We start from the raw sequence: 27,197 nt of genomic DNA on the forward strand, positions 1-27,197 counted from the left end.
GGTGGATGATTCTAGTTGTCCTGACTCTGTCATGATGAGAGGGAGAATGCAGCTTGACTTTTGATATATGTAATATACGAATAAGCAACAAGGACAAAGAACTAGAGAGAAAGAGAGATGTCCACAGAATCTTGAAGATAGAAAGCAGATGGACCCCGAGTAGCAGAGTTATTAGCCCGTCAGAAGGAACTGAAACAAATGCAGGGGGAGAAGCCAATTAAAAGCAAACTGATTTGCAGGGCAGGACTTGACTGAGGAAGGGGAAGCGTCAGGGCTTCTGAATGGGTGAGGCCTGTAACGAAGGAGGGTGAGCCTGAATGTGAGGAATCAGCCCAGGAATGTGCTCCTCCCACTGTACAGCCTGAGAAAACACTTTTCCTGGTTTACCTGGGGACAACAGGCCCAGCAAGAAGATGAGGGGTTGAGAGCTGGCCACCAGCCCCCTGACAGCCAGTCTGGTGGGCCCCGGGCAGGGGGCTTGTTGTCTTCCTCTCTGCATAGGTCATCATTGACTGGTTCTATCCATGTACAGAGAACTTCCAAGCAGGGGCGCCTGGGTGACTCAGTCAGTTAAGGGTCTGCCTTCGGCTCCAGTCATGGTCCTGGGATCGAGCCCCGAGTTGGGTTCTGTGTTTGGTGGGGAGTCTGCTTCTCTCTCTGCTCTTCCTCCCTCGTACTCTCTTTCACACTCTCTCTCAAATAAATAAAATCTTAAAAAAAAAACTTCCAACCAGCTTTAAAAAAAAAAAGATTTTAGGGCAGCCTGGGTGGCTCAGTGGTTTAGCGCCGCCTTCAGCCCAGGGTGTGATCCTGGAGACCCGGGATCGAGTCCCACGTCGGGCTCCCTGCATGGACCCTGCTTCCCCCTCTGCCTGTGTCTCTGCACATCTCTCTCTCTCTCTTTCTCTCTCTCTCTCATGAATAAATAAAATCTTAAAAAAAAATTTAAAAAATATTTTATTTATTTATTAGAGTAGAGTGAGAAAACACGAGGGAGAAGGGGGAGGAGAGAGGAGAAGCAGACTCCCCACCAAGCAGGGAGCCCGACGTGGGGCTCAATCCCAGGACCCTGGGATCATGACCTGAGCTGCAGGCAGATGCTTAACCGATTGAGCCACCCAGGCACCCCTCTAACCAGCTTTTTAGTGCCCCCTTCTTAAATATTGAATCAGATGGCTTGGGAGCACCAAAGATTTCAGGAATGCCGTGAACATGATCCAGAGCAAAAACAGATAAGGGGGAAAAAGCAGCTTGAAGACAATGCAGGGAACAAATACCTTTAGATTAGATAAGTTCTTGATATTTACTTCAAAGAGGGGAGGGCATTACATCTGTGACATAATAGTTCACAGTAAAATAAGGCAGAAAACAAGGAAGAGTTCTTGAAGTTGAGAAACATACCAGGAGTTTAAAAAATAGAGTAGCAATCTTACAGGGAGAATAAGGAACTAGAAAGGAAACCTAAGAAAACCAGGGGATTAATCTAAAAGGTCCAAGAAGCAAGTAATAAGAATTTCAGAAAGAGAACAGAGGAGACGTGGGACTGAGTGTGTCCAGGTTGACTTGGCCCACCCAGGGCTCAGGTCAGGGCCAGAACCTCACACTGAGGCCCGGACGGTGAAACATCACCCGAGGAGGGGAAGAATCTTAGAATTTACTTTCATATAGAAAGAACAGACCTGCACAAAAGATTAGGAATCAGATTTCCTTAAGATTTGCCAGCAGTGGTGCTGGAAGCTGGAAGACCGTAGCTCCATGCCTTAAATTCCGAGGGAAAATTGGGTCGAGCTTACAATTTCATTCTCGTCCAAATGAGCAATAAAGCATGTGCGTAAAATAAAAACTTCTTTTCAGACCCGTTGTGTCTGAAACTTAGCATTCTCACACCCTCTCTCGGGAAGCTGTCAGAAGGTGTGAGCCATGAAAATAGGCAGTAAGTCAACACAGAGAAAAGTACTGAGTCAGGGGAGAGGAGGAAGGTGGAAGGAATTTGTGATCAAAGCCCGAGGAGTGGCAGCTGTGTGCAGTCAAGAGACCATCAGTGTAGATGAAGTAGGAAAATGACAGGCCTGAGGGAGGCCTGTCTTCAAGAAAAAAAGAATCGAAACTTGGATCACCTCTTGCATCAGACCACACTGAGGGAGCCTTGTAGACCTTTTTGACAATCTCAGAGCTTGAGTGATCAGTGCATGTGAAACCATCAGGTAAAAGAAAAGGTGCAGTTGGGAGCTCTCGGGGGGAAGAGAGACGGCAGAGAAAGGAAGTGTAATCAGAGTACACTTTTATGATATAATAATGTAAATAGGAGTATTGATTTGACCAACAGGACCGGGGGAAGTGAGTGCATGAACATAGGGTATGGTGGTTTCTGAGTGAAACTTTTTTTTTTAAAGAGAGAGAGGAAGGAGAGGGGGTGCAGAGAGGCGGAGGGAGAGAGAAATCCCAAGCTGACTCCGTACTGCTCATGGAGCCCGATGTAGGGCTCCATCCTATGACCCTGAGATCGTGACCTGAACTCAAATCAAGCATCTGATGCTTAACCGACGGAGCCACCCAGGTGCCCAGGAGTGAGGATAATGTCTGGACTGACAAGGGTACAGAAATAAAGCATGCTGTTCAGCAATGTGGAGGTAAATAGTGGAGGAAGGCTGGAAGTGCTGCCGTCAGGAGTGTGCCCGTTGAGCTGGAGGACTGCTAGTCCTAGTACAAGCCTGTGTTACGGGCTTTTCAGGCCGTGTACTTAGTTAGATGCACTCGGCAAAAATTTTTAAAAAACTGGAACTTGTTGGAGCACCCACCTGGCTCAGTCCGTAGAGCATGTGACTCCCAATCTCAGGGTCATGAGTTCAGGCCCCACGTTGGGCATGAAGCTTACTTAGAAAAATAATGGAAACTTGTTATACCACATAAGTTTCTTTTTTTCATTTAATTTGTCATTTATTATGGATCTACTTTATTGAAACTTGTACAGTGTTAATCATTTAGAAATTGCTGAATGATGGGGCATGTGAATGGCTCAGTTGATTAAGCATCCATCTTACTCTTGGTTTCTGTTCAGGTCATGATCTCAGGGTTGTGAGATTGAGCCCTACGTCGGGCTACCTGCTGAACAGGGAGTCTGCTTGAGATATTCTGTCTCCGTCCCCCACTCTCGTGTGCACTCTCTCTAAAATAAATAAATCTTTAAATTGCGTGATGTCTGCTAATTAATTAGTTTAGCTAAATGTCTTGGAAGTAAAGCAAAAGTGCAGGCTTTGGAGTCGGTCCCTTAGTGGTTGTCAGTGACTAGTTACTGTATCCAGATGCAGTGATTAGAAAACCATAGGAGGCCTCTCCCGTTGAGGAATTCCCCTTCCAGGGAGGGAGCTGAGCGAGCAAGGTAGTTCCAGATTGCTTGAGGGAAAGATCGAGGAACTGGCGGGCTGGGGACTGTCCTCAGGAAGGGCCTGCAGAGGTTGCACAGTGGAGGGGAGTCCTGCCCATCAAGAAGGAGCCAGATCAGAGAGGAACAAGGGGGAGGGTGTGCGAAGCAGAGAGCCATGGGCAGGAAAGACCCTGGCCGGGGTCCAGGCACAGGACGGGAAGGGTGGTGCTGCACCAGGGCTGGGTGATGGAGTGAGGTAGAGGTTGTGCAAAAGAGTCGGAATCTCTTGGAACAGGGAAGTGGTTGATGCCTTCCGACCTGCGATGATTCACAATGTTGGGGGAAGAACGACCAGGTGGGAAAGAGTGGACACAGCTCCCCAGAGGCCCACCTGACAAGTAGCACAAGGTGTTGTTGCACTTGCACTGTGGGGTGCGTTCACACCCACGCTTACATCCTTTTTTATTCATTCTTTTTAACTTGCACAGAAATGTTTCCCTTTCTCCTTTATGCATTTATTTTATAGTTCCAGTGGCTTGAGCCCAGGAAGCTTAATTAACAGTTGAGGCAGCAAGCAATAAGCATACCGAGCTGCGACCAGCAGCTCGTACTGGCTGTATTACTTTATTTTTTAAAATTGCTGATAATTACAATAATGCACATGGGCACGGGGCCCAGACAGGAAGAATCATTGTCTGCAAGCAGATCTGGTGTGAGCTGATAATACCGTCTGTATTTACTTTTAAATTTAGATGCTACATAAATCATAGGAAAGATGCCTTTTTGACTTGCTTTGAACTTGGGGGAGGGTGGAGCTCTTTCATATTTTTGTTATTTTCACAGTTTTAGTGGACACGAGAAGTTAAAATAATTTGCTACATCATGATTGGTATCTGAATATTGTTTACACCTAGTAAACGTAGTAAAATGGTTAGCATACTAGCACATAGAAAGTGCCATTTGTTATTTGAAATGTAATTTCCTCTCTCTCTGCCCTGTAAAAGTCATTTTGGCAAATTGTCTTATTTTCTAGTTACAAACAGATAAGGGCTGTTCACGTAAGAATTTCTGCCTTTTCTTGACTTTCAACATCGCAGAATCTCAGAAATAAAGCCTTTGGTTTTCATGGAAAAGTGAAAAATTAAGAAATTTTTAGATAAGGTCACTAATTTTTTTTTTTTTTAGGTCACTAATTCTTAATGATTGTCAATTATACTATTCACTGTCAGTTTACTGTTTGTCACTTTACAGTCAATTTACTATTGCTGTCATTTTATGAAAAACATTTTAAAATGAAAGCTAAAAAGATGATCATAGAATTCAGAGCACTCTTTCCTCAAGAGAAGACAGTTAGCAGTCCCATGTCCTTGTACATCCAGGTGCACACACACGCACACCACACCCTTCTTATGTTTCTCATTTCTCAGGCCATTGAACACTTGTCATAGACCTTATTAGCCCTCTAATGAGTGGTAGGGAGCCCCCACTTTAAAATTCTAATGCAAACCATCCTATATATTAAAACATGAATGTTTTCAGTTGCATGGATTTGTTAAAGATTTTAATTTATTAGAGAGAGACCATGAGCAGGGGGAGGGGCAGAGGGACAAGCAGACTCCCCGCTGAGTGGGCAGCCCATTACGGGGAGGGGGGGGACACTTGAAGGGGGGACGTTCGATGCCAGGACCTCGGTATCATGACCCTAGCCGAAGTCAGATGCTTAGCAGACTGAGCCACCCAGGCACCTTGATTTGTTTTCTTATCTTTTCCTGGGTATATTAAAGGAAAGGAGACTTAGTGGGTATCAGTTTCAGATCTCTGACATTAGCTATTCGTGTTTGTGGTTTTAATACCCAGAAGTCAGCAGTTTTAGCCAAAGCTGACATGTGAACAGCTTCTTCCCAACTTAACCTTGGTAAAATCACTAAGTCTGGTATATATTTTAGTGAAATAGAAATAGAATATTTTTAAGGAGGTGTAATTTATTAAAGTACATGAGGTAACTGAAAAATGCTGAGTGCCTAATTTTTAATGATTATGACTTAATGCATTTGAAATAAACATAAGAGCATTTGATTAGCCAGAAGTAAGAAGCATGCTTATAACTTCTGAGACTATTGCCAGCTTTGTGCTTGAATATCCCACACTCCCCTACCCCTAACCGTTTGTATTATTTCTTTTGTTTGTTTGGTTCTTTTTTGGTATTATGTCTATCATCTGTGAATTAGTAAGAATGCTTTAGAATGAACATTAATTATTAATTAATCATTAATATTTAATCAGTAATACTTCTGGGCGTTTGTTACTTAGAATCATTTCCCTCCTTTAAGGTTTAAGAACCATATCCCTTATACATTCCCCCTAACCCTGCACACACTCCTTAGCCCCCTTGAATAAACAACTAAGTACTACTGGCCAGTGAGTTCAAAGGTTAAGTCCAAGTTCACACCATTTAGATCATCTTATATTAATACTCAAGCCTCCTGGCTTTCTGGCCTCTGCAGTTAGCGTGCCTTCCACATATGACAAGATTACTGCCTGGCTTTGGAATCCTGCAGATTCCTGTTCAGCGAGGAAGCTGCCTTTAGCTGCCTTTGTTGCCAAGCCGTGTTCTTAGCATCGGAAGCGGCAGGAAAGTAGAGTTCTGTCCATTGTAGTGTCGAACTGTGACCCAAAGTCCGAAGTTCGTATTGTGGGCATCATTTGTTATAATACCTAAAATTTGGGTAGCACCGTATTTATGTTGCACGGAGGCTAAAACGAATACCAAGAGAGCCGGATTATTCGGTGACGTTGCATAGCTAGTAAGTTGAGGGACTACCCCCGCCTCAAGAGTACAAATCTAGAGAAATAACTCACATAGTGCTCTTTTGATCACAGCAGTGTCTCAGTAGTAACTGCAGATTCATCTTGACCTGGCTTCCGTGCCAGCCGGAAGCTGGACCAGGGCCAGGAAGCCAGATACTCCCGGTGATTTTCTTTTAAATGGTAGGGCGGTATTAAATTGTTCATGTAAAGCTGAATTCCCACAGAAGAAAATGCAGACTATTAATGCAGCCCGCTTGGAGTATGTCCGGATTTAATAGGTAAAGAGGGAATGTGCAGTCTTTTAAGCCCATTTCATGCCATCCTGGCTTTGGGGAGGATGACTAGTCCCATGGGGACTTAATGGGTTCTTCCCTGCACACTCATAACTTAGGGCCCTTCTGTAATTGTAGCCGGACAGAACTGAAGGTCCCGGAGCCAGCCCGACGCTAATGATGTTAACATTTGAGTGCTTGCTCTGTGGCAGGCATCAGGCTTTAGTGAGCGTCTTAATTTAATCCACACAACAAGCCTGAGAGATATAGGTATGCTAGGAGCCTCGTTTGACGAATAAAGACATGGCCACCAACATTTGAAGCTCTCTTTTCTATAGAACAAGCATGGTTTCAAGCGCTTTACATGCACCAGCTCATTTAAATCTCAAGACCGTGCTGTGCAGTCACTGTTGTCAGCATTTGAGAGATGAAGAAGCTGAAGCCCAGAGAGGTCAGGTGACCTGCCAAAGGAGCACAGCTAGTCAGTATGAGGCTGGATGTCTTTCAAGGTCTGTCTTCCTCTTAAAGCCCTTGCTCTGGGCTACCGCCTCCGGCACTTCCTCTGAGGTCAGGCACTCCTCCTGAGCAGAGGACTAATGTTTCCATACCCTCTGAAATCAGCTTCTTAGAGTTCCTATTATGGGCAGTTGGAAAGAAACACAGGAGCCAGTAGAGAACCTGTCCCCTTGAGAATTTTACATCCATAAACACTTTTTTTTTAACATAAACGTATTTTATGTATTTTTCAATAACTTCCATTATAGAAGACTCTTCGCTCTCATCTTGGGGACACAGGACAGGCCTCTCTTAGACCTTAGGGCTTGGATCCCCACCAGTGTAATCCAGATGAACAAATTCCTGTGTTCCTATAAAAAGCCTTGGAGACAGTCTAAATGGTTTTTAATCTTGGAAATGATACCTTATTTATACCTTAATATTTAGACCTGTAATAAAGCAGAGATTATTTGTATAAATCCTTGCCTATGAAAATAATACCTAACAGCTGTTATATGTCGGTGGAAGAATAATGGCTTTTTGCATTCAGAGTTTTCTCCCTAAACCTAATTCACCAGTTTCTAACTAGAATTAAGTTCAAACATTAAAAAAAAACAAAAAAACAAAAACAAGGATTTTCAATTGGTGTAGTGCAAACTGTCATTTTTATGGTCAGGTTTTCTCAGTTTGCTGCTAAAACTAGAAAATGCTTAATAAGAATCCTGCTATTATTAAATAGTTGAAACACTTGAATCTTGGAGTTTTTTGTTTGTTTGTTTTTGTTTTTTTAATTGAAAGCTTCACTTCTTTACCGCTGATGAAGATGGGCTAAAGGCTCCAAACCCCCATCATCCTTTTGATAGTAACAAAAGTGGACTTTCTTATATGTTAGGCTCTGGGTAGAATCATAATAGTCCTCCCATTGGAGAGAATTTATTATCTGTACACATGGGGTTTTACTACCGTAGGTTGCGTGCTCGTGTGTTGAGAATTAATAGTTTATTTTTCAGGTATTGGATCTACTCAGTGCTTACTCGTGGCCCTGCCTAGAAGTGTGTCTTCTCTTCGTGACAGATTGAAAACAGGCAGTCACAATCAAAATCCAGGCGGGTGATGAACAGGACTTAAAAAGCCCAAAGCACTTTATTTTGACCTAACTTTAGATTTTTTTTTTTTTAAAGTTGCAGAAATACTAGAGTTTCCCTGTACCCTTTCTGGGCTTCCCCTGATCTTCACATCTGACACGACCATGGTGCGATGGTCAAAACCAGGCAAATGACATTAGTACACAGTTATTAACTGACTCAGACCTGATTCAAACGATCGCTCACTTTTTCCCTGGCATCCTTTTCCTGTCCCAGGACCCTGTCCTGGGTCCCATGTTGCATTTGCTTGTCATTTCTTCTTGGTCTCCTGAAATCTAAGAGTCCCTCAGTCTTTGCTCATCAATGCCCTTTCGTGGTTACTGCTGCTGAGGGCAGTGTCACCATGTCCACCATGTCCACAGTTTTCTTCCCTTTTGTAGTAGTAACTACATTGGCGAGACACCTTGAATCTATGGCTTTATAAAACTGCTCAATTGAGGGCAGCCCGGGTGGCGCAGGGTTTTGGTGCCACCTTCGGCCTAGGGCGTGATCCTGGAGACCCGGGATTGAGTCCCACGTCGGGCTCCCTGCATGGAGCCTGCTTCTCCCTCTGCCTGTGTCTCTGCCTCTCTCTCTCTCTCTCTCTTTCCTCTCTCTCTCTCTCTCTCTCTGTGTGTGTCTCTCATGAATAAATAAATAATTTACAAAAAACCCTGCTCAATTGAGTAAATCTTAGGTGCAGGTTTGTGGACACAGACCTAAGTCCTTTCAATTGACAAATCGTGCAAATGCCAGGCAGGACCTGAACAAACAGGAATGAATCTACTACACAGGATCTTGGCATCCATTAATACATTGTCATTTTTCTGACTTTTTCTCTGCAAATGGAAGGCCTTTGATTACGGGTGCTGTGCCTCTTGCTGTCACTGCCACACAGGTGTAACTGGATGCTCCAAAGGCGTGTTTCGTTCCGTATTTATTCGTACTGGGACTGTGTGAACTTGCCCTCCTGGGCCGAAGCTGGAATGCTTGCCTGGCTGTAATGTAGCATCTTCCTATCCAAGGAAACATGATTCACTCAGTAAGGGGATAAAACAATCCTCCTTAGAAGATGCTCCCTCCACGGCAGGCACTTTCCCAAACCCCGAGCCAACTTGGATTCTGGGATGATAGTTTCAGGGAGGAAGGAGATCCTGGGCTTAGGTCTCGCCCTGGACTGGGAGCGCTGCTGTAGGTGAAGGGCGGTGGGGCCGAGATGGGCCGAGGAGCCGCACCTCTTGAGATGGTGATGAAAGGCCCTCAGTTAAGTTAGGTTCAGATTTAGATTTACTTAGATTTATTTATTGTTTTAAGCCATGTCAGGTTTTCAACCAAGTTACTCGAAGCACTTTTTACCAAGTTGAATTTCTGTCCTTGTAAGGCTAAACTCTCTTCCCTGAGCCAAATTAATAAGATGGAATTTCTTATTAAGAATGAATTATTAAGTAAAATGGAAGCACTGGGCTGGGAAGCAATTGATGCAATTTGTTTTCAAAGCCTTAAAAGTGCTGCAATGTGCATAGATCACAAGGACCGGCTTAAGTGCCAAAGCTTGGGGCATTAATTTTCTTTTCGTAGAGGATTCCAGGTTCACAGGACATCAGAAGTGCTGACTTGGCAGTGAAATCCCATTTGTAACATGTTAGATTAGGAAACAGATTGATTTATACATTGATGTAATGGATCCAGGCACAGTGTGTGCTTCAGAAAATGGACGCACATGAAATAAGAGCATTTTCAAAGGAAAGAAGTACAAACATCCCAGAACAAAACCGATCCTATTATACCCTAGGTAAGGTCGGGATGTGTTTGATTAGTTGATTCCTAGACATGGTCCACAGAGGCTTTTTATATTTCAGATGATACCTTCTTGAGAGTCTCTTATGACCACAAGGATTAATCTTTCTGAACTCAAGAGTGAATCACTGCAGCATATTAGCTGTCTGGAAGGCTTCCAGTTACTCTCCCTTTTCTTGGTGGTAACTGATGCGAGGAGCTGCTGCTGCCTAGCTGCCTCTTCCTGTTGCTTTAACCTCTGGTATTTTAGATTCTCTTTAGGGAAGGCGATGCTGACCATCTCAGCACAAAGATCAAATGCACTCATCACTGATGTATTGACCTTAGTGGTTGACCCATAAACTGAACATTTATCCAGTTGGAACTCTTGTGGTCTTGTAGCCAACGACCATAATGAGTAACTTGTGCAACATGATCTTTGGTGCTGATAAGTGGCTGCCTGCACGCTTTCGCCCACTGCACGGCTGTGGCTTGGGTGAGCTCACATAACTGACACTAGTTCCTACCTGAATTCATGTCTGGAATTTGAGCGGTTAATGTCCCGTCCGTCCCGTCCCCCCCCCCCCCCCGGACTTTTACTGTACCCGGCATCCTATTTATTTAATAGCTGCTTTTAATGTCGAGCTATACAAGGCCAGGGGCTCCTCGCTGACTGTGTCAGTGGGGCGTTCGACTCTTGATCTCGGGGTTATGGGCTCAAGCTCCACGTTGGGGGTAGAGATTACCTAAAAATAAAATCTTAAGGGGGCCACTGGGTGGCTCAATAGGTTGAGCCTCGGACTCTTGATTGCAGCTCAGGTCATGATCTCAGGGTCATTGGCTCAAGCCCTGAGTCAGACCCTGCACTGGGCATGGAGGCTGCTTGGGATTCTCTCTCTCCCTCTGCCTCTCCCCCACCCCCTGTGTAAACAAACAAACAAACATCTTAAGAATAAAATCTACAAAGCCATAAAGAGGATTTAGGAATTAATTGCTTTACATCTTTTAGATTTAACTGTGGTGGTTCAATTACAGAAGGTTTAGGAAACCCTTTCCTTTTGACCTATTGATTGAGCTTTCTTTTTTTTTTTTTTTTTTTTTTAAATTTTTATTTATTTGTGATAGTCAGAGAGAGAGAGAATGAGGCAGAGACACAGGCAGAGGGAGAAGCAGGCTCCATGCTCCGGGAGCCCGACGTGGGATTCGATCCTGGGTCTCCAGGATCGCGCCCTGGGCCAAAGGCAGGCGCCAAACCGCTGCGCCACCCAGGGATCCCTGATTGAGCTTTCTTATATATTTTTTATATCTTTCTTAATTTTCTTTATTTCTATCTGGGCTTTTGAAGTAGGAAGGAAAGAACTTTAGGGAAACACTGGTTTCAATAGACAAAATTGTCCCTGGGTTTCCTTTGCCTTCGTCTCGATATTAACCCATTTTCCTCCATGTCATACCTGAACGCTAGCCCATCCTTAACATGTGGCTTTTTCAAAAGAAGAATGGCCAGCAGAAGAGACATTTTGGTCCACATGTTGAACTCAATGTGAATATTAAGCACATCTGTCTTGGGCATCCTTACACCTTTTAATGATTGCTTTGAATTAAATACCATTAGAGTATTGCCTATAAATAAATGTGTGTACTTATCCTTCAATTTTCTTTCTTTTCTTTTCTTTCTTTTTTTTTTTTTTTGAAGATTTTATTTTTAAGTAATCTCCACATCTAACATGAGGCCTGAACTTACAACCTGGAGATCGAGTCACAGGCTCCACTGAGCCAGCCAGGGACCCCTGTTCTTTTTCTCATCAGCCTGTAGCTTTGTACGCAGTTATATGGAAGACATAGGATCTGCCTTCTGCTTTAGTAAATGATTAATCATCACAGTAGGGCTGCAATCAATTCTAGTTAATAAAGTTGCTAATTGTTCTCTTTGTTGGATTTAATTGAGGTGTTTTTTCAACCCTGATTGATCTTGGCAATATTTTCATCCCAAATTAGCTTTCTCCCAGCTATCCAACAAGTGTCTGTGTTTCCTTCTCTTGTAGTGGTAGGAAGCAGGCTTATTTTAATAAGCTCCTGAGCAAAATAGGTGGACGATGGCAAATTTTTCCTGGAGAAAGGTCATAATGCCTTTCAAAATCAAATGTAGTCTCCTGATTGGAAGGACCATTAATATCTTTGTCGTCCATCAGCACAAGTAAATGAGAGTTGCTTAGAAAGCACATAATTTCCATATATTACAGAAGTCAAAGCTACCCTTTCTGTTAATAGGAAAGCCATTTTATATTAATTGCTCTTTTAAAAAAGAGCACTATGATAGACCATACAATCTTTAACCCTATCCGCCAAGTTTTAACATTAAAAAACTTCAGTTTTTATTTTGAAAGAACTTTTACATTAGAGGAAACCACAAAACTCCACTGTGGATGCATCCATCAATATTGGCCTATTTCTAGGTGCTGGGATGCCTGTGTTTTTTCTGGAACATGAGACTTTGTAGGAGCCTTACCTGTCACGATGCCTAAATGTTTTTTGTCACCTGTAATTTGTGATCTGTTAGTGGCTATGATCTTTTCACAAAGAAGAGGATACCAGCCAGAGAAAGACAGTGGAACCATTATGTTTATCTGATACAAGATAAAATTGTTCATGAAATCCCTTTTAGTGTCCCATTTCCGTGAATGATGCATCCCTCGTTGAGTAATGCAAGCCATGCTTGACATCTGCTTCTGCGCCCCTTAGTTAATCTGTCGCCAACGCTCACCAGTTGTACTGTCCAGTCTCTTGCATCTGTTTCTCCGCTGTACTGCCTTTGTCTCAGGTGACACCCTCCCTCGCTCCCCTTCTCTCCATCTCCCTGAGTCCATGGCACCAGCTTCCTGAGCCATCCCCGGCATACACTTGTTCCCTTGCAGTCTCTTTGCCATCGTGCAACCAGAAAATATCACAGGTGCATTTTGAAAATACTAACTTTGTGCTTAAAACCTCTTAGCACCTCAGTGACAAAGTCCTTTCTTGGCCCGCACGGTTGTCTAGACTTGCACCTCCCTGCCTCTCACCCTTCTGCCGCTGCTGTCTGCCTCTCTGTGTATGTTTCCTCCACGTGGGAGCTCCACGTCAGGAAGCTTCGCTGACCACCTCCGTATCCCAGTCTAGGTTAAATTCCCTTCCTATATGCTGCTTCAGCACTGGGTTCTTTTCCTTTTTTTTTTTTTTTTTTTACATGATACATGTTTGATACAATACATGTATTGATACATGTAGCTCAACACGTATCTATTTATTTTTTTTAATTTTTTAAAATTTATTTATTTATGATAGTCACAGAGAGAGAGAGAGGCAGAGACATAGGCAGAGGGAGAAGCAGGCCCCATGCACCGGGAGCCCGATGTGGGATTCGATCCCGGGTCTCCAGGATCACGCCCTGGGCCAAAGGCAGGTGCCAAACCGCTGCGCCACCCAGGGATCCCTGGGTTCTTTTCCTTTGTGGGATATCTAGGAATGTGATCACACCTGATGTGCGAGTATGGAGTCCGGCAGTAGGCCGAAAGCCCCACGAGAGCAGGGACCATGACTTTTTGTTCACTCTGTGTCATAGGCATTTAGCACATTACTTTGCAAAATAGTAGCTGCTCAACAAGATTTTGTTGTGCGAGTGAATTCCTAGCACTTTTGCCGTTCTGTACTTCTGTGGTTTAATATATGAAGGACCGGGAAGTAGATACACTCGTAGTAGAGCAGACCACAGTTGGATTATAGGTTCCCAAGTCAGAAGTATCCAGGTGGGGAGTGGGGGGTAGATTTTTTCCATTGACCTTTCGCTTTGATCATGTAAGTCCAACGCTCATTGTTTTTTCTGGCCTAACTCCTGGGAAAAGGATTTGTTTATGAAGATAAAGATAAAACTAATAAACAAGTTTTAAGAGATCAGTTCTACTGTCACAACCAGTAGATGACTGTGCCTTTGTGCCAGCCTTTTGGGAGTAAACCTGGATTTTTTTCCCCCTTTGGTAGGCTCTCGCGGCCAATGCTGGAACAGGATTTGCTGTCGCCGAGCCTCAAATTGCAGTATTTTGTGGGAAGTTAAATATGCATGTGAACATTCAGACTGGGAAATGGGAACCAGACCCAACAGGCACTAAGAAATGCTTCGGAACAAAAGAAGAAGTTCTTCAGTACTGTCAGGAGGTAAGACTGTTGCTGGAACATGAAAACGACTTTTTCCTGGGTCAAGCTTAAACCTCTTTATTTTATGTTATTTATTAAGATTTTATTTATTTATTCATGAGAGATGCAGAGAGAGGGGCAGAGACACAGGCAGAGGGAAAAGCAGGCTCCCTGTGAGGAGCCCTATGTAGGACTCGATCTCTGGATCCTGGAATCTTGACTTGAGCTGAAGGCAGACGCTCAGTCACTGAGCCACCCAGGCATCCCAGGCTTGAACCTCTTCACCTTAGAAGCCCAAGTTGCTAATGATGGAGCACCGGGCCTTTTATGTCTCAATATATATGACATGGCTGAGACTTGTCAGAGGTTTTGGCCATCCGCACAGAAGCTCGGCAGGTACCATACGAGTCAAGCCTGCTTCTCTTGACTTCCCACTTACTATGGGAGGATATAAAGCCAAACCTGTCAGGTGGACACTTGCACTTTCCACTTGCTGCTAGAAAGCCACCTGTATTATAAATGATTGTCTCAGGTCTGATTCTGCTTACCTTTGGAGTCAGAACTTGACCGAGAAAGGGATATGAGATGTTTTAACTTCTCACCAAGATTAGCATCGAAGGCCAGGGTTAGAGTTTTATTCTCTAATTTCATCAGCAGATGTTTCCATGGACTTGCCTTTTAATATCTTTTTCTTCTCAGCTATTTACATGCACCCTGCAAGTGGACTTGTACCTAATAGATTTATTGTGGACTCGAGAGCCTGCTACTTTTGTATATCCTTAAGTAAAGATTCCTTTTTTGTTTGTTTTAAGAGAATGCATTAGAAGTGGTCAGAAATCTCCCAGACAAAAGAGAACTAATAGTTACAATATCTTTTTACTTGATGACTTCAGTTAGAACCAGGAGTAGCAGAGTGAAGTTTAGATTTATGGAGGATAATGATGACGCTGAGGAAGCAGACACCCATCCTTACTTGGAAATGAACATGCATTTATTATGGATAAAGTCAGTTTATTGTGAGCGCGTTTTCTTTTCTTTGCAGATGTATCCAGAGCTACAGATCACAAATGTGATGGAAGCAAATGAGCCAGTCAGTGTTGACAATTGGTGCCGGAGGGACAAAAAGCAGTGCAAGACTCACGTCGTGGTACCTTTTAAGTGTCTTGGTGAGTGACCTTTAGATATTCTTGGTGACTTCTCCAGAAGTAGAGGTTGCTCATTTTCAAATAAATCTTCTTTTGCCCCATAGTGCAATGCCTCCCTTTGTTAAGAAGCTGAGGGCTACAAGAAGGTATTATGGGACTTCCTTTTGTAATATTCACCACTTTCTAGTGTCTGTGGTTTACTTGCCTTTGATGGTCATGACCTCTCCCATCGTGGGCATCCTCTGTGTTTTAAGGGTGAGCTTTTTTGCACGGCACAGAGTCAAAGTGCTACCCTCAGAGCAGTCCAACTTTGCGTCACATTGATGTTTGAAATTCCTGTTTCACGGCCATAGTAGTGCGTTATACTGAACAGCCCAAGGAATGGAGTCCCCCGTTCCTTTTACTTCATCCAAAGCATACTTTACAAGGTGCTGAAATCCTACACTGCTAGCCAGACCAGACTGGTAGTTTTCAGGAGGAGTGACTCATAGTGAGCTGCCTGTGCACTGTCAGGGAGGCCAGGCCAAGGCCCCGTGCTCCCTGCCATTCTGAAGGGCCCACAGCGGCCACAGGTGCTTCTGACCCTGTGGTCAGTGTTAGTAGAGCTAACCTGAGTAAAACTGAGTAAGAAATTTTTATTACCCAGAAAGAGTTGTTGCTTCCATTACTTACCTAGTCAATGTATTCATCCCAACCGCTCGTCACAGAGGTATCCAGATGCACTCATGCACCTGTAGCTATGCTGGGCGATTCAGGAGCAGATGTGGTCATTGAAGCGTAAAAGGTCAAAACAACTGATTTTTTTGATGATCCATGATGGGATTAACAGAGATATAGCATTAACATCGACATTCTGGGTAGTTGGTGGTATATTTAATTTTAGCCATTAATTTAACAGGTCCTACTTCCTCCCTTCGTTTAAAACCCTTCCTAAAATGGAATGTATGCCTTTCCTCATTCTCACATGTATCAAAATAACAGGAAGAGTCAGCACCTGAATAACAGTGTTTAAACCATGTAGCAATTACTGTTTTATTAAAGTATTCAGTGGGGGGAAAGCGAGACATTGCAGATGCTTACCACCACTTACTTTAAAGTGGAGCATACAAATGTGTAAAAAAAAAAAAAATAAAAAAAAAAAATAAAGTGGAGCATCATGTGGTAGTCGTGTGAGACCTGGAGACCTTCCGTGTGGTGTGGTCTAAGGATGGTCTCCCATTCCATTTGGCTCTAAGAAATCTCTGGTATGAGGTTTCATACACTCTCCATAAAATTCTTTTTAAGATTTTATTTATTTAAGGAAGAGCATGAGAGAGTGAGCATGAGCAGGGGGAGGGACAGAGGGAAGGAGAGAGAGAGAAGCAGATGCCCCACCTAGCATTAAGTGCAACACAGGGCTCGATCCCAGGACCCCAAGACTACAACCCAAGCCGGAGGCAGACGCTTAACCGAGTGAGCCACCCAGGCGCCCCTCTATATAAAATTCTTGGATTAAAGAAACAAGAGTGTAATTTTGAATATTTGTAGACAGTGGGTAGACAGTACTTGCAGTCGTTTCTTCCCTTTACATTGTTACCCTGGAAGACTTTGCAGCCTGGTCTGGTCCCTCCTACATGTTCTTTGTCATGGCTCCACCCCTCACTCAGAACTCTGAGCTCGAGATCTGGGAGACCTTTATCTCCCCGACGCCCAGTCAGTTTTCAAGCCTGGTTCGTATGTCTTCAATAAGGCTTCTATCCACAGTTCCCAAACTGTGCACTGAGGCACCCCAGGGCATTGGTGCAAACTTGTGGCGGGAGGCCTTGTGGGATAGTTGGATTTTCAAAGGAAACATCTCTCAGACATCCCATGAACTGCTAGCTGGAGGTGTTCATGGTTTCAGCATCCTCTCAGCGACCTCCTATCTCCTGGACCTGAACATTAGTGGTTCCCGGGCTAAAGAGCCAGCATCACATAAAATAACTAGAGAAGGAGAAGGAAGGGTGACAGTGGTCAGTCAGTCGCACCCTTGGAGGCGTTGTGTGGTGCTCAGCACACACTAGCTTTTGGGTATTCTTTAGGGTAGGCCTGGAAGTGTTATGAAAATCTTACTGAGACACTCAAGGTGCTGTGACCCGAAAGTTGGGAACGTCTGGCTTATATCCCTTATTATATTCCTAATCCTGCTGCTCTGGGCGGCCGTTTGTCCTTTCCTGCCCAGACAGTGACAACAGCCTCCTTGTGTGCTTCTCCATTCTGTTGTCTAGTCTGTTGCCCTCGGGCCTCAAATGAGAATTGAATTGTTTTTCCCACACGTAGAAGCCCTTAGTAGCTCTTCTTCACCTAAAAAGTAGGTTTAATTAAGCTCCTTGCCTTAGGTCAAAAACTCCATACTGTGGCTCTCTTCATGGCCTTCCAGATGTCTGCCACCCCTGCTCTGTGTACCACCCCCTGTCAGCCTGGGCCTCTGTGGCTCCTGGCCACACACCCTCCCATTCTCATCTTTGGGATGCCTTTCCTCTACTTCCTTTGCTTGCTGAGTTCTCCTTTCAAAGCTTACTTCAGGGGCTGCCTGCTTTATTTTATTTAAATTTTATTTATTTTGTTTTTAAAGATTGATTTATTTGAGAGAGAGAAGCATGAACCAGCACGGGTGGAGTGGGGCGGTGGGGGGGGGGGGCAGAGGAAGGGAGAGCATCTCAAGGAGACTCCCCCCTCCATCCCCAACACAGAGCCCAGCAGGGGTGGGGGGCAGGGACTCATTCTCATGAACCCAAGATTATAGCCTGAGCCAAAATCGAGTCAGATTTCAACCAACTGAGCCACCCAGATGAGGGGCTGCCTCCTTTTTTTTTTTTTTTTTAGGGGCTGCCTCCTTTAAAGAAAACTTCTCCTCCTAGTTATATTTCCTATCCAGATATGTAGATTTCTGGAATACTCCCATTGTTGCCCTTGCACCTGTCACCCTGTACAGTGATTATCTGTTTCTGTACCTTTCTCCAACTTTGCTGTAAACACTGTGAAACCAGGGCCCCTGTTTTATTCATTCATTCATTCATTCATTCATTTATTTATTTATCTATTTATTTTTAAGGATTTATTTATTTATCTATTTATTTTTAAGGATTTATTTATTTATTTATTTATTTATTTATTTATATTTATTTATTTATTTATTTATTTATTTATTTATTTATTTATTTATTTATGATAGAGGCAGAGACACAGGCAGAGGGAGAAGCAGGCTCCATGCCGGGAGCCCGATGTGGGACTCGATCCCGGGACTCCAGGATCGCGCCCCGAGGGCCCCTGTTTTAGTCCTCTTGGACCTCTAGTACCATGACAGTGTCTGCAACACAGGATACACTTTTTAATGACAATTGTAAGACAAGACTGCATACTGTAGCTGGCACACGACAGAAATTTTATTCTACTGCTTTGTTTTCCCATATGTTACATGTACTTCGAATTTTTCTGTGTTGATAAAATGAAATAGTGAAATGATACTGTTAACTAAGTGCATAAAAAACTATTTGACGGGATCCCTGGGTGGCGCAGCGGTTTAGCGCCTGCCTTTGACCCAGGGCGCAATCCTGGAGACCCGAGATCGAATCCCACGTTGGGCTCCCGGTGCATGGAGCCTGCTTCTCCCTCTGCCTGTGTCTCTGCCTCTCTCTCTCTCTCTCTGTGATTATCATAAATAAATAAAAATTAAAAAAAAAAAAAAACTATTTGACCATAAATTACTCAATACTTTCTTTGCATCGTGGTCACTGAATAAAGTATTATATGGTCTTTGATGTTCCTTAGTGGAAAGTGTTTTTTTGTGTTTACACCAGTATCCATTTGAACTACTTCTTAGCCAATAAGTAGAGCCATCCACTGTATCCTAAAACGCATACAGTTGCCTGCGGCTGAGCTAGGAAGGGACCAGTTCTAACTTGGCATCATTGAAGAAGTAGATTTTAATGTCTCTCTGCTGCCCCCAGCCCATCTCCCCTTAGAGCACCCAGGTAGAGCTGACGTTGGGTAGTAATTAGTACCACTCTCTTCCATGCTCTAGAAAGCATTTTGGTGGTAGTGCTTTAGAGTTATTCTTGCCTTTTAAGGATAAGAATATTTTAAAAATAATTTCAAGTTTATGGAATGGTTAGAAAAATTGTACAGAGTTCCCATATACTCTTTCTTCAGATTTTCCAACTGTTACCATTCGCTCCCCCCCAACACCCCCAACCCTTGCCATTGCTGCGTTTTTGTGTTTGAGTCATTTAAGTTGCTATCTTTTTATCCCGTAGGGCTTTAGTGTAGATTTTCTAGAAACAAAGACATTCTCCTATATAACCACATCATCAAAATCAAGAAATTAGCATTGATCCAATCTAATCTGCAGACATATTCATGTTTCACCTTTTTTCTATAATGTCAGGATTTAATTAAAGATCACACATAGTATTTAGTCTCTCACCTGGTTTTTCATGACCCTGACATTTTTAGAGAGTAGGAATTGCTTTGTGAAAATGCCTTGCAGTTTGGGTTTGTCTTGTGATCCTTTTTTCTTTTTTAAAGTAGGCTCCATGCCCAACACAGGGCTAGAACTCCTGTCCCTGAGATCAAGAGTCGGACGCTGAACTGACTGAGCCATGCAGGGGGCCCTTAGGACTCCTTTGATATACGCCTTTTTGAGGAGGCTACCCATAGATGTGTTCTTGCTGCATAGAATTAGGAGTTGCAGATGTCGGTTTGCTTCATTACCCGTGGTAGCTTTTATTACTTGGCTGAGATGGTGTCTGCATTCACTTATTTCCTTCTGGGCTCATTGTCCAGATTTGTGAAAAAGATGATCCAGGCTGATGCTGTATTTTCCCAACTCTACATCAGGAGTCTGACATTTCTCCAGGAAGCCCTGGTTTCTGTCAGTGGAGAATGGTATTGAGAAACCAAGTCTGGGCATTGTGTGTACTTATTATACTAGGATGTTGCTTCTAGGCCTGCTCAGCAGACAGAGTTAAGAAATACATGTATATACACATATGCACATACACATAAATCTGTATTTCTGTAGCTACACGTGTATATTAGTGGCAGTAGCTCGTATTGGTGCCTCCAGTGCCATTATCCTCAGTATAACTATTGTTTGCTCAGTATCTCCTATAAATGATCAGTCTTTTTTTTTCTTTTTTCTTTTCTTCTTTTCTTTTCTTTTTTTTTTTTTTTTTTTGAGAGAGTGCAAGTAAGTGAGGATGGGGAGGGCGAGAGACAGAGAGAGAGAGGGAATCCTTAGGAGCAGGCTCCATGCCCAGTACAGAACCACAATCCTGAGATCATGACCTGAGCTGAAATCAAGAGTTGTACACTGAACCGACTGAGCCAGCCAGCCGCCCCAACCAGTCTCTGCTTTAAAACAAAAACAAAATTTGTTGACATAATTCATATTCTATATAATTCACCCATTTTGAAGGATATAGTTTAATAGTTTATAGTATATTCAGTGAGTTAGACAGCCACACACCGTTCTTTTAACATACAAACTGTCCTAAAAATGGATGCAGTAAAAAGAGTCCTGTATGTTGTATTCACCAGAAGTAACCACAGTAAGTCTTTTTGGACATACTAAGATGAATACCGCATGTTGGAATACAGTGATGGTAGAAATATGGTTAGCTGTAGCCCTAGGACTCTGTCACTAGCTAATGGGGTGCCTGGCTGGCTCAGGCAGTGGAGCACGCAACTCTTAATCTCGAGATTGTGAGTTTGATCCCCGTGTTGGGCATAGAGATTACATTAAAAAATAATAGAGATAATTAATGCCCAGCAAACCCAAAGCATAGGTTGGTAGGCAGGCCAGAAAGTGAGGAGGTGAGGAGATGGAAACTGGGGAAACCAGGACCTGTCTATATGGGTTGGGTCGCCTCTATTAATTGGTTTGGGTGTCCCAGGGTCCTTACCTGTGTCCTCAGGCATTAGTTTTATTTGTTGTCGTTTTTGCTAGGTTGAGGGGAGAGATTAGCCTGCTTAGAAAGCAGTTTGAGAATGAATTTAGGTTGCTAGTAGTGCTTGCATCAAGTCTGTGTCACACTGTGGACATCTGTGTTCATGTCACTCAGCTCTGCCCTCTTCTGATGCTTAGCTGCCCATCAATGTGACTTCTAACCTGCTGTTTCAGTTGTCTCTTCCTTCTCAAAATGACCTCATATCTTAGGTTACTGTGGATTGACTCCTATTTATCTCTAAAAGTTTATGCGGACGACAGATAGGTAGGTAGGTAGATAGGATGATCCAAGTAGGACAGAGTTGGTGATGTGTGAAGGAGCAAAACTGCTGGTATTTTGGGGGAAGGAGTTAGTCATCTCTGACATTTCTGTGCAGGCTGGCTCCTGGACTAAAAGAAGAGAGCTTTGTAAGCCTGTGACTGTTTTTGTTTTGGGTTATTTTTGGATGGCGATCTGGACAGACAGTGTTACTGTGATGTGAAGCCTACCAAAGACAGTTCTCATCTCAGAGGCTTTGGGATGGTGCCTTCAGCAGATGCGCCTCGCTGTCTCACTATCCACTGCAGGCATCTGTTTGCTGCTCATCGGCTACCTTTGAATTCATGACAGCCTGTCAGCAGTTCACCCTGTCCCCAGCGTGGACCCTTGAGTATTTCTGCTCGTGAGATTATCCTGAGTCTGTAGCTTCAGAGCCCTGTTTGCCTCTGAGACATGTGCTCGAAACGGCTACTAGACCTCACAGAAATTTGCATTGGTGGTCAGGTCGATTCTCTTGGTGCTCTCATTATGGAAGGCTTTCTTCTCCCACCTGGTTACAGCTTCCAGAACCCCGTAACCGACATGGCTGGAGAGTACTTTTGCAGGAGGTTTTTAAAAAAATATCTGTGAGTGTTGTTGTAGAGGGCGGTCCCAAGTGGGTACAAACCCTTGTTATTTTTAAAAGGAATTTTAGCAACTCTGGAAAATCTCTCAAACCTGATGGCTGTCATGGCCCTGCTTAGAGGAAAGGGTATGACGAGAAAGAGAATCATAGGGACATGGACGTCATCGGTTTATTAGGTTTTGTTGAATTGCTATACTCACTGATCAGCTTCTTAAAGGGTGAAAACAATATAACCTTCTATGTGCAGTGACTTGGGAAATTGTGGCCATTATCTTTTACAGCCCAACCGATTAAATTGAGGATTGTTACAGACTTGGATAAAATTCTAAACTGAGACCAAGCCATTTTCAGTGTTCTTCTATAAAACAGAGTAATACTGGGGCAGCCCAGGGGCCTCAGCGGTTTAGCGCCACCTTCAGCCAAGGGCCTGATCCCAGAGACCCAGGATCGAGTCCCATGTCAGGCCCCCTGCATGGAGCCTGCTTCTCCCTCTGCTTGTGTCCGCCCCCCACCCCCCGTCTCTCATGAATAAATAAAATCTAAAAAAAAAAAAACACAGAGTAATACTAATCTGCTGAACCCCCTCCCCTTTTTTTTCTTAGAAGCTTCTGATAAATGTAGCAAATGCCAAAAAGTAACAGTGAAATGACAGAACCAATATTGGGATTGAAATGTGTTCCTCTTTAGTTTACTTGTTTAAAAAACTCGTTTTCTTTTCCCTCCCTCCCATCCTCCCTTCCTTCCTCTTTTTAAAAGATTTTATTTATTTATTTGAGAGGGAGCACAAGTGGAGGGGAGGGGCAGAGGGAGAAGCAGACTCCTCCCTGAGCAGGGAGCCTGATGCAGGACTCGATCCCCGGGATCACGACCTGAGCCAAAGGCAAACCCTCAACCACTGAGCCACCCAGGCGTCCTGCTTTTTTGTTCTTTTAAAGTTCATATTTGAACATCTATTCTGTACTACTCTTTGGAGATATATATCTTTGAATAAAAGACAAACTTGGCCTTAAGGAGTTAACCAACTGGTTGAAGGAGGAGGGTTGAGGATATAAGATGTGTTTCTTGCTTTGTTTACTTAATTTTTCTTTTTCTTTTTAAGTAGGCTCCATCCCCAGTGTGGAGCTCAACATAGGGCTTGAACTCACAAGCCTGAGATTGAGTTGAGCTCAAGAGTCCGATTCTTCTTCTTCATCTTCTTCTTCTTCTTTTTTTTTTTTAGATTTCATTTCTTTATTCATGAGAAACAGAGAGAGTGTACAAGCAGGGGGAAAAGCAGGCTCCATGCAGAGAACCCCACGAGAGAAGGCAGATGCTCAACCACTGAGCCCCCCAGGCGTCTCAAGAGTCAGATTCTTCTTAACCCACTGAACCACATTGGCACCCCTAATTGTTTAATTATTTTTAAAATTATTTAATCACTATGGAAGTTTTTCCATGTTAAATATAGACACAAACCATATTTCCTGTGACCCCATGGTATTCCATGTATGTAGCTACCATCATTTAATCCCCTATCTATTGATGGGCATTTAGGTCCGTTCCAATTTTTGATATTAACACCACAATAAATATCTTTATTGGGATGCCTGGGTGGCTCAGCGGTTGAGTGTCTGCCTCCTGCTCAGGGTGTGATCCCAGGGTCCAAGCATTCAGTCCTGCATCGGGCTTCCTGCATGGAGCCTGCTTCTCCCTCTGCCTGTGTCTCTCTCTCTCTCTGTGACTATCATGAATAAATAAATAAAATCTTTAAAAATTTTTTAAAAAATTATCTTTATTTGCTTAATTATTTCCTTAGATTATGTTGTTAGAATGTTAGAATTACAATTGACTCAAAGAGTATTCTTTTTTTTCTTTTTTTTCTTTTTTTTTAAGATTTTATTTATTTATTCATGATAGTCACAGAGAGAGAGAGAGAGGCAGAGACACATGCAGAGGGAGAAGCAGGCTCCATGCACCGGGGGCCCGACGTGGGATTCGATCCCGGGTCTCCAGGATCGCGCCCCGGGCCAAAGGCAGGCGCCAAACCGCTGCGCCACCCAGGGTTCCCTCTTTTTTTTTCTTTTACATTTTAGTTTCTTGTCAAATTGAGTGGTGTTTATAATTCTCTTCCGGTTTTCAGAGGTCAGATAGATTGATTCAGGCATGGAATAGCTAAGGATGGGTGGCACTTAATATTACAGTGTAGCATGGAGTTAATTTTTAAATCATTGGCACTTTAGAGGTTTTGGTTTTAAACTTCATTCTGACATACAGTATTTGAAGCATACTGAGAAGCTAACACAATATGCTGGCCGCTTGGTACTCATCATACTGATTCAAGTTCTTCAACATTTTGCCAGGTTTGCTTCATCTCCATCTTATTTTTTCATAGTTGTATTGAATATTCCAAAGCCTCATCCTTCCTTCCCTTTTCCTCCCTTCTTCTCTCTCTTGCTCTCAAGGTAACCAGTGCCAATCTTGATGGCATGTTATTCTCATGCATATTTTTTGGTTTTGAGGGGAAAGAACCAGAATTTTAGTGGCTTCATTTTTAAATAATTTTTAAATTTTAATTCCAGTGTAGTTAACATGCAGTCTTTTGTTAGTTTCAGGTGTATAATATTAGTGATTCAACAGTTCTCTACGTTACTCAGCACTGAGGACAACTGTACTCCTTCAACCCCATCCCCTGTTCCCCCACCCCACCTCTGCCTCATGCATGTTTTTATACTTGTGCTATATGCATATGTACCTATAAACCATTTCTTTTTCAGTTTGGAAGCTTACATGAATGGTATCATTCTGTAGTTGACCTTTTATTTTTATTTTTTAAAGATTTTTATTTATTCATGAGAGACACAGAGAGAGAGAGAGGCAGAGACACAGGCAGAGGGAGAAGCAGACTCCATACAGGGAGCCTGACGTGGGACTTGATGCCGGGTCTTCAGGATCACACCCCAGGCTGCAGGCTGCACTAAACCACTGAGCCACCAGGGTTGCCCTGTAGTTGACCTTTTACAACTTGATTTTGTTTTACATCATTTTGGGGGTATGACTAAAGTGTGATGTAAGTAGATTTCATTCAGTTTTAACCTGATATATAGTATTCCATTGTATTATTTTAAAACTCAGTTTCTTGTGTCGATAGATTATATATCTAGTAATAAAATTGCTGTTCTAAATTTTTTTCTGATGTCACAATTGTACATATAAAATCAAGGTTTTACAAATTACAGATTTCTGTATGATAACTGTAATTGTATATGTAGTTTCCTTTGTATGAAGCTGTCAGCTTAACACTTCAGCAACATTAGCATCAGTAATTAGAACTAGCACACTTATGTGCTGCTGAGTGCTTACAGTGTACCAGGTTCTGCTCTAAGCCTTTTTTCTTTTTCTTTTTTTTTTTTTTTAAGATTTTATTTGAGAGAGAGAGAGTGTGCGTGAGGGATCACATGTAGGGGGAGGAACAGAGGGACAGGGAGAAGCAGACTCTTCGCTGAGCAGGGAGCCTGACACGGGGCTCAGTGGGGCTCGATGACCAAGATCACAACCTAAGCCAAAGGCAGACGTTTAACCAACTGAGCCAACCAGCTGCCCCTGCTCTAAGCTTTCTGTGTGTTCCAAATATTATGTCATTTAATTCTCACAACAAGATAAGGAAATCCAGGCACAGAAAGGTTAAACAAGCTGCCTAAGACCACTCCGCTTATAATGACAGTGCTAAAATTGAACCCTGGCGTTTAACCCTGTGCACACTGCCTTTTAATATACTCTTTTGATGGTTTTGTCATAAATATAAAAATTGCCCAGTCAATACAGGATAATCCCATTAAGACAATATGAGTTAGTGGTTGGATGTCCTAGTTCAAGTGATTTCTAACTTTGTTGAGTATCAGGATATTTTTTCCTAATAGAGGCAAATCCTCATTTACCGACAGGGATTTGGGGTTTGTTGAGCATTGATTGTGTCTAGTTGATTAAAAAAGTTTATGTATATGGTCTACCACGTTAGAGCCTTTAGGGTGTCGTACATCTAACTTACTACTTTGTTCCTGCGTTTGGTGTCAAATGGAGCTATTTGGCCCTCACATTCCCTTGTTCTGACAGTGGTGTACAGCATCATTACCGGGTGTGAGACTGTTTTGATGTGGGGAAGCTGTGTTTACAGTTCCAGCTTGTGATGTCAGAGCACATCTTCCCCCTTGAACAGGGCTCCTTCTGCTTGCACTTGGATCATGGAAGGGTTGACTTCTGTAGTGCCCAGAGACTGAGCAGTCCTGGAGGACCAGGCTGTGGTGATGAACCTTAGGAGGTGGGTCTGAGTGGACTTTCCACTAGTTCACAGCCCTGAGACCTTTCTCAGATTGGATGACTTTCCTTTTGCACTTCATTTCTAAAGAAAGAAAGAAAGAAAAGGACACCTCAGAGGTGAGCCTGCCTGCTTCCTTTCTCCTGCCCCTACTTACTGCATCTCTTCCTGAGCTGAGCACATATGTCTCTCCCTCTTTGTTTTCCCCTGCTGAGCCCCTGTGTGGAGCTTATTGGTGATCATCAGAATCTCCTGGAATGTTTGTTCAGTGAACAGTACTGATGCTACCCTAGACCTGCTGAGTCAGAATCTCTGGGTGATGATCCAGTGATATATGAATATGTTTTTTTAAGTAATCTCTATACGCAATGTGAGCCTTGAACTCAGGACCCCGAAATCATGCTCTACTGGCGGAGCCAGCCAGGCCACCCCATTGATAGGTGAGTTTTTAGCTTTTTCTTACGGAAGTTACAAACATGTCCAAACACAGAGAGAACTAGTACCATTAACCCTTATGTACCCGTGGTCCAGTATGTATCCATCATCAGTTTGCGAGCTGCTCTTACATTGTCTGTGGACCCACCCCCACCTTTCCCTGAGTGTTTGGAAACGTATCACAGACAGTATTTTTTTTTTCCTATAAATACTTCAGTGTGTATTTCTAAAAGAGCACATTCTATTTTTTAAACAGCTATGTGCATTTTTCTCCCAGCTTTGTATGTTTAAAAAGAGAACTTTAAAAGAGACCTAGAGAACACAAATGTGACAGCAAATACCTCTCTGCCCTTTCCCGAGGTTCTCTGGATTTGCCTTCTTTATCTCATTCTGTGGCTGTGTCTTATTTGCCTTTTGTTGTTGTGATTATACCCTTTGAAAGTAAGTTAGGACGTCATGACAGTTCACTTC

The 27,197-nt window shown here is 43.1% G+C and overlaps 1 protein-coding gene across 4 annotated transcripts in view; it reads left to right on the forward strand.

The window, feature by feature from the left end:
• Nucleotides 1-27,197, forward strand: part of APLP2 (amyloid beta precursor like protein 2) — an 82,213-nt gene that overhangs the window by 30,023 nt on the left and 24,993 nt on the right. For all 4 annotated transcript variants that reach the window (XM_072822715.1, XM_072822718.1, XM_072822719.1 and 1 more), the window contains exons 2-3: nt 13,851-14,024; nt 15,046-15,169. In XM_072822715.1, the coding sequence (XP_072678816.1) occupies nt 13,851-14,024; nt 15,046-15,169 (298 nt within the window). The remainder of the gene's footprint in view (nt 1-13,850; nt 14,025-15,045; nt 15,170-27,197) is intronic.

This window comes from Canis lupus, chromosome 3 (genome assembly GCF_048164855.1).
Source record: "Canis lupus baileyi chromosome 3, mCanLup2.hap1, whole genome shotgun sequence".
In the NCBI taxonomy this organism is placed as follows: domain Eukaryota; kingdom Metazoa; phylum Chordata; class Mammalia; order Carnivora; family Canidae; genus Canis; species Canis lupus.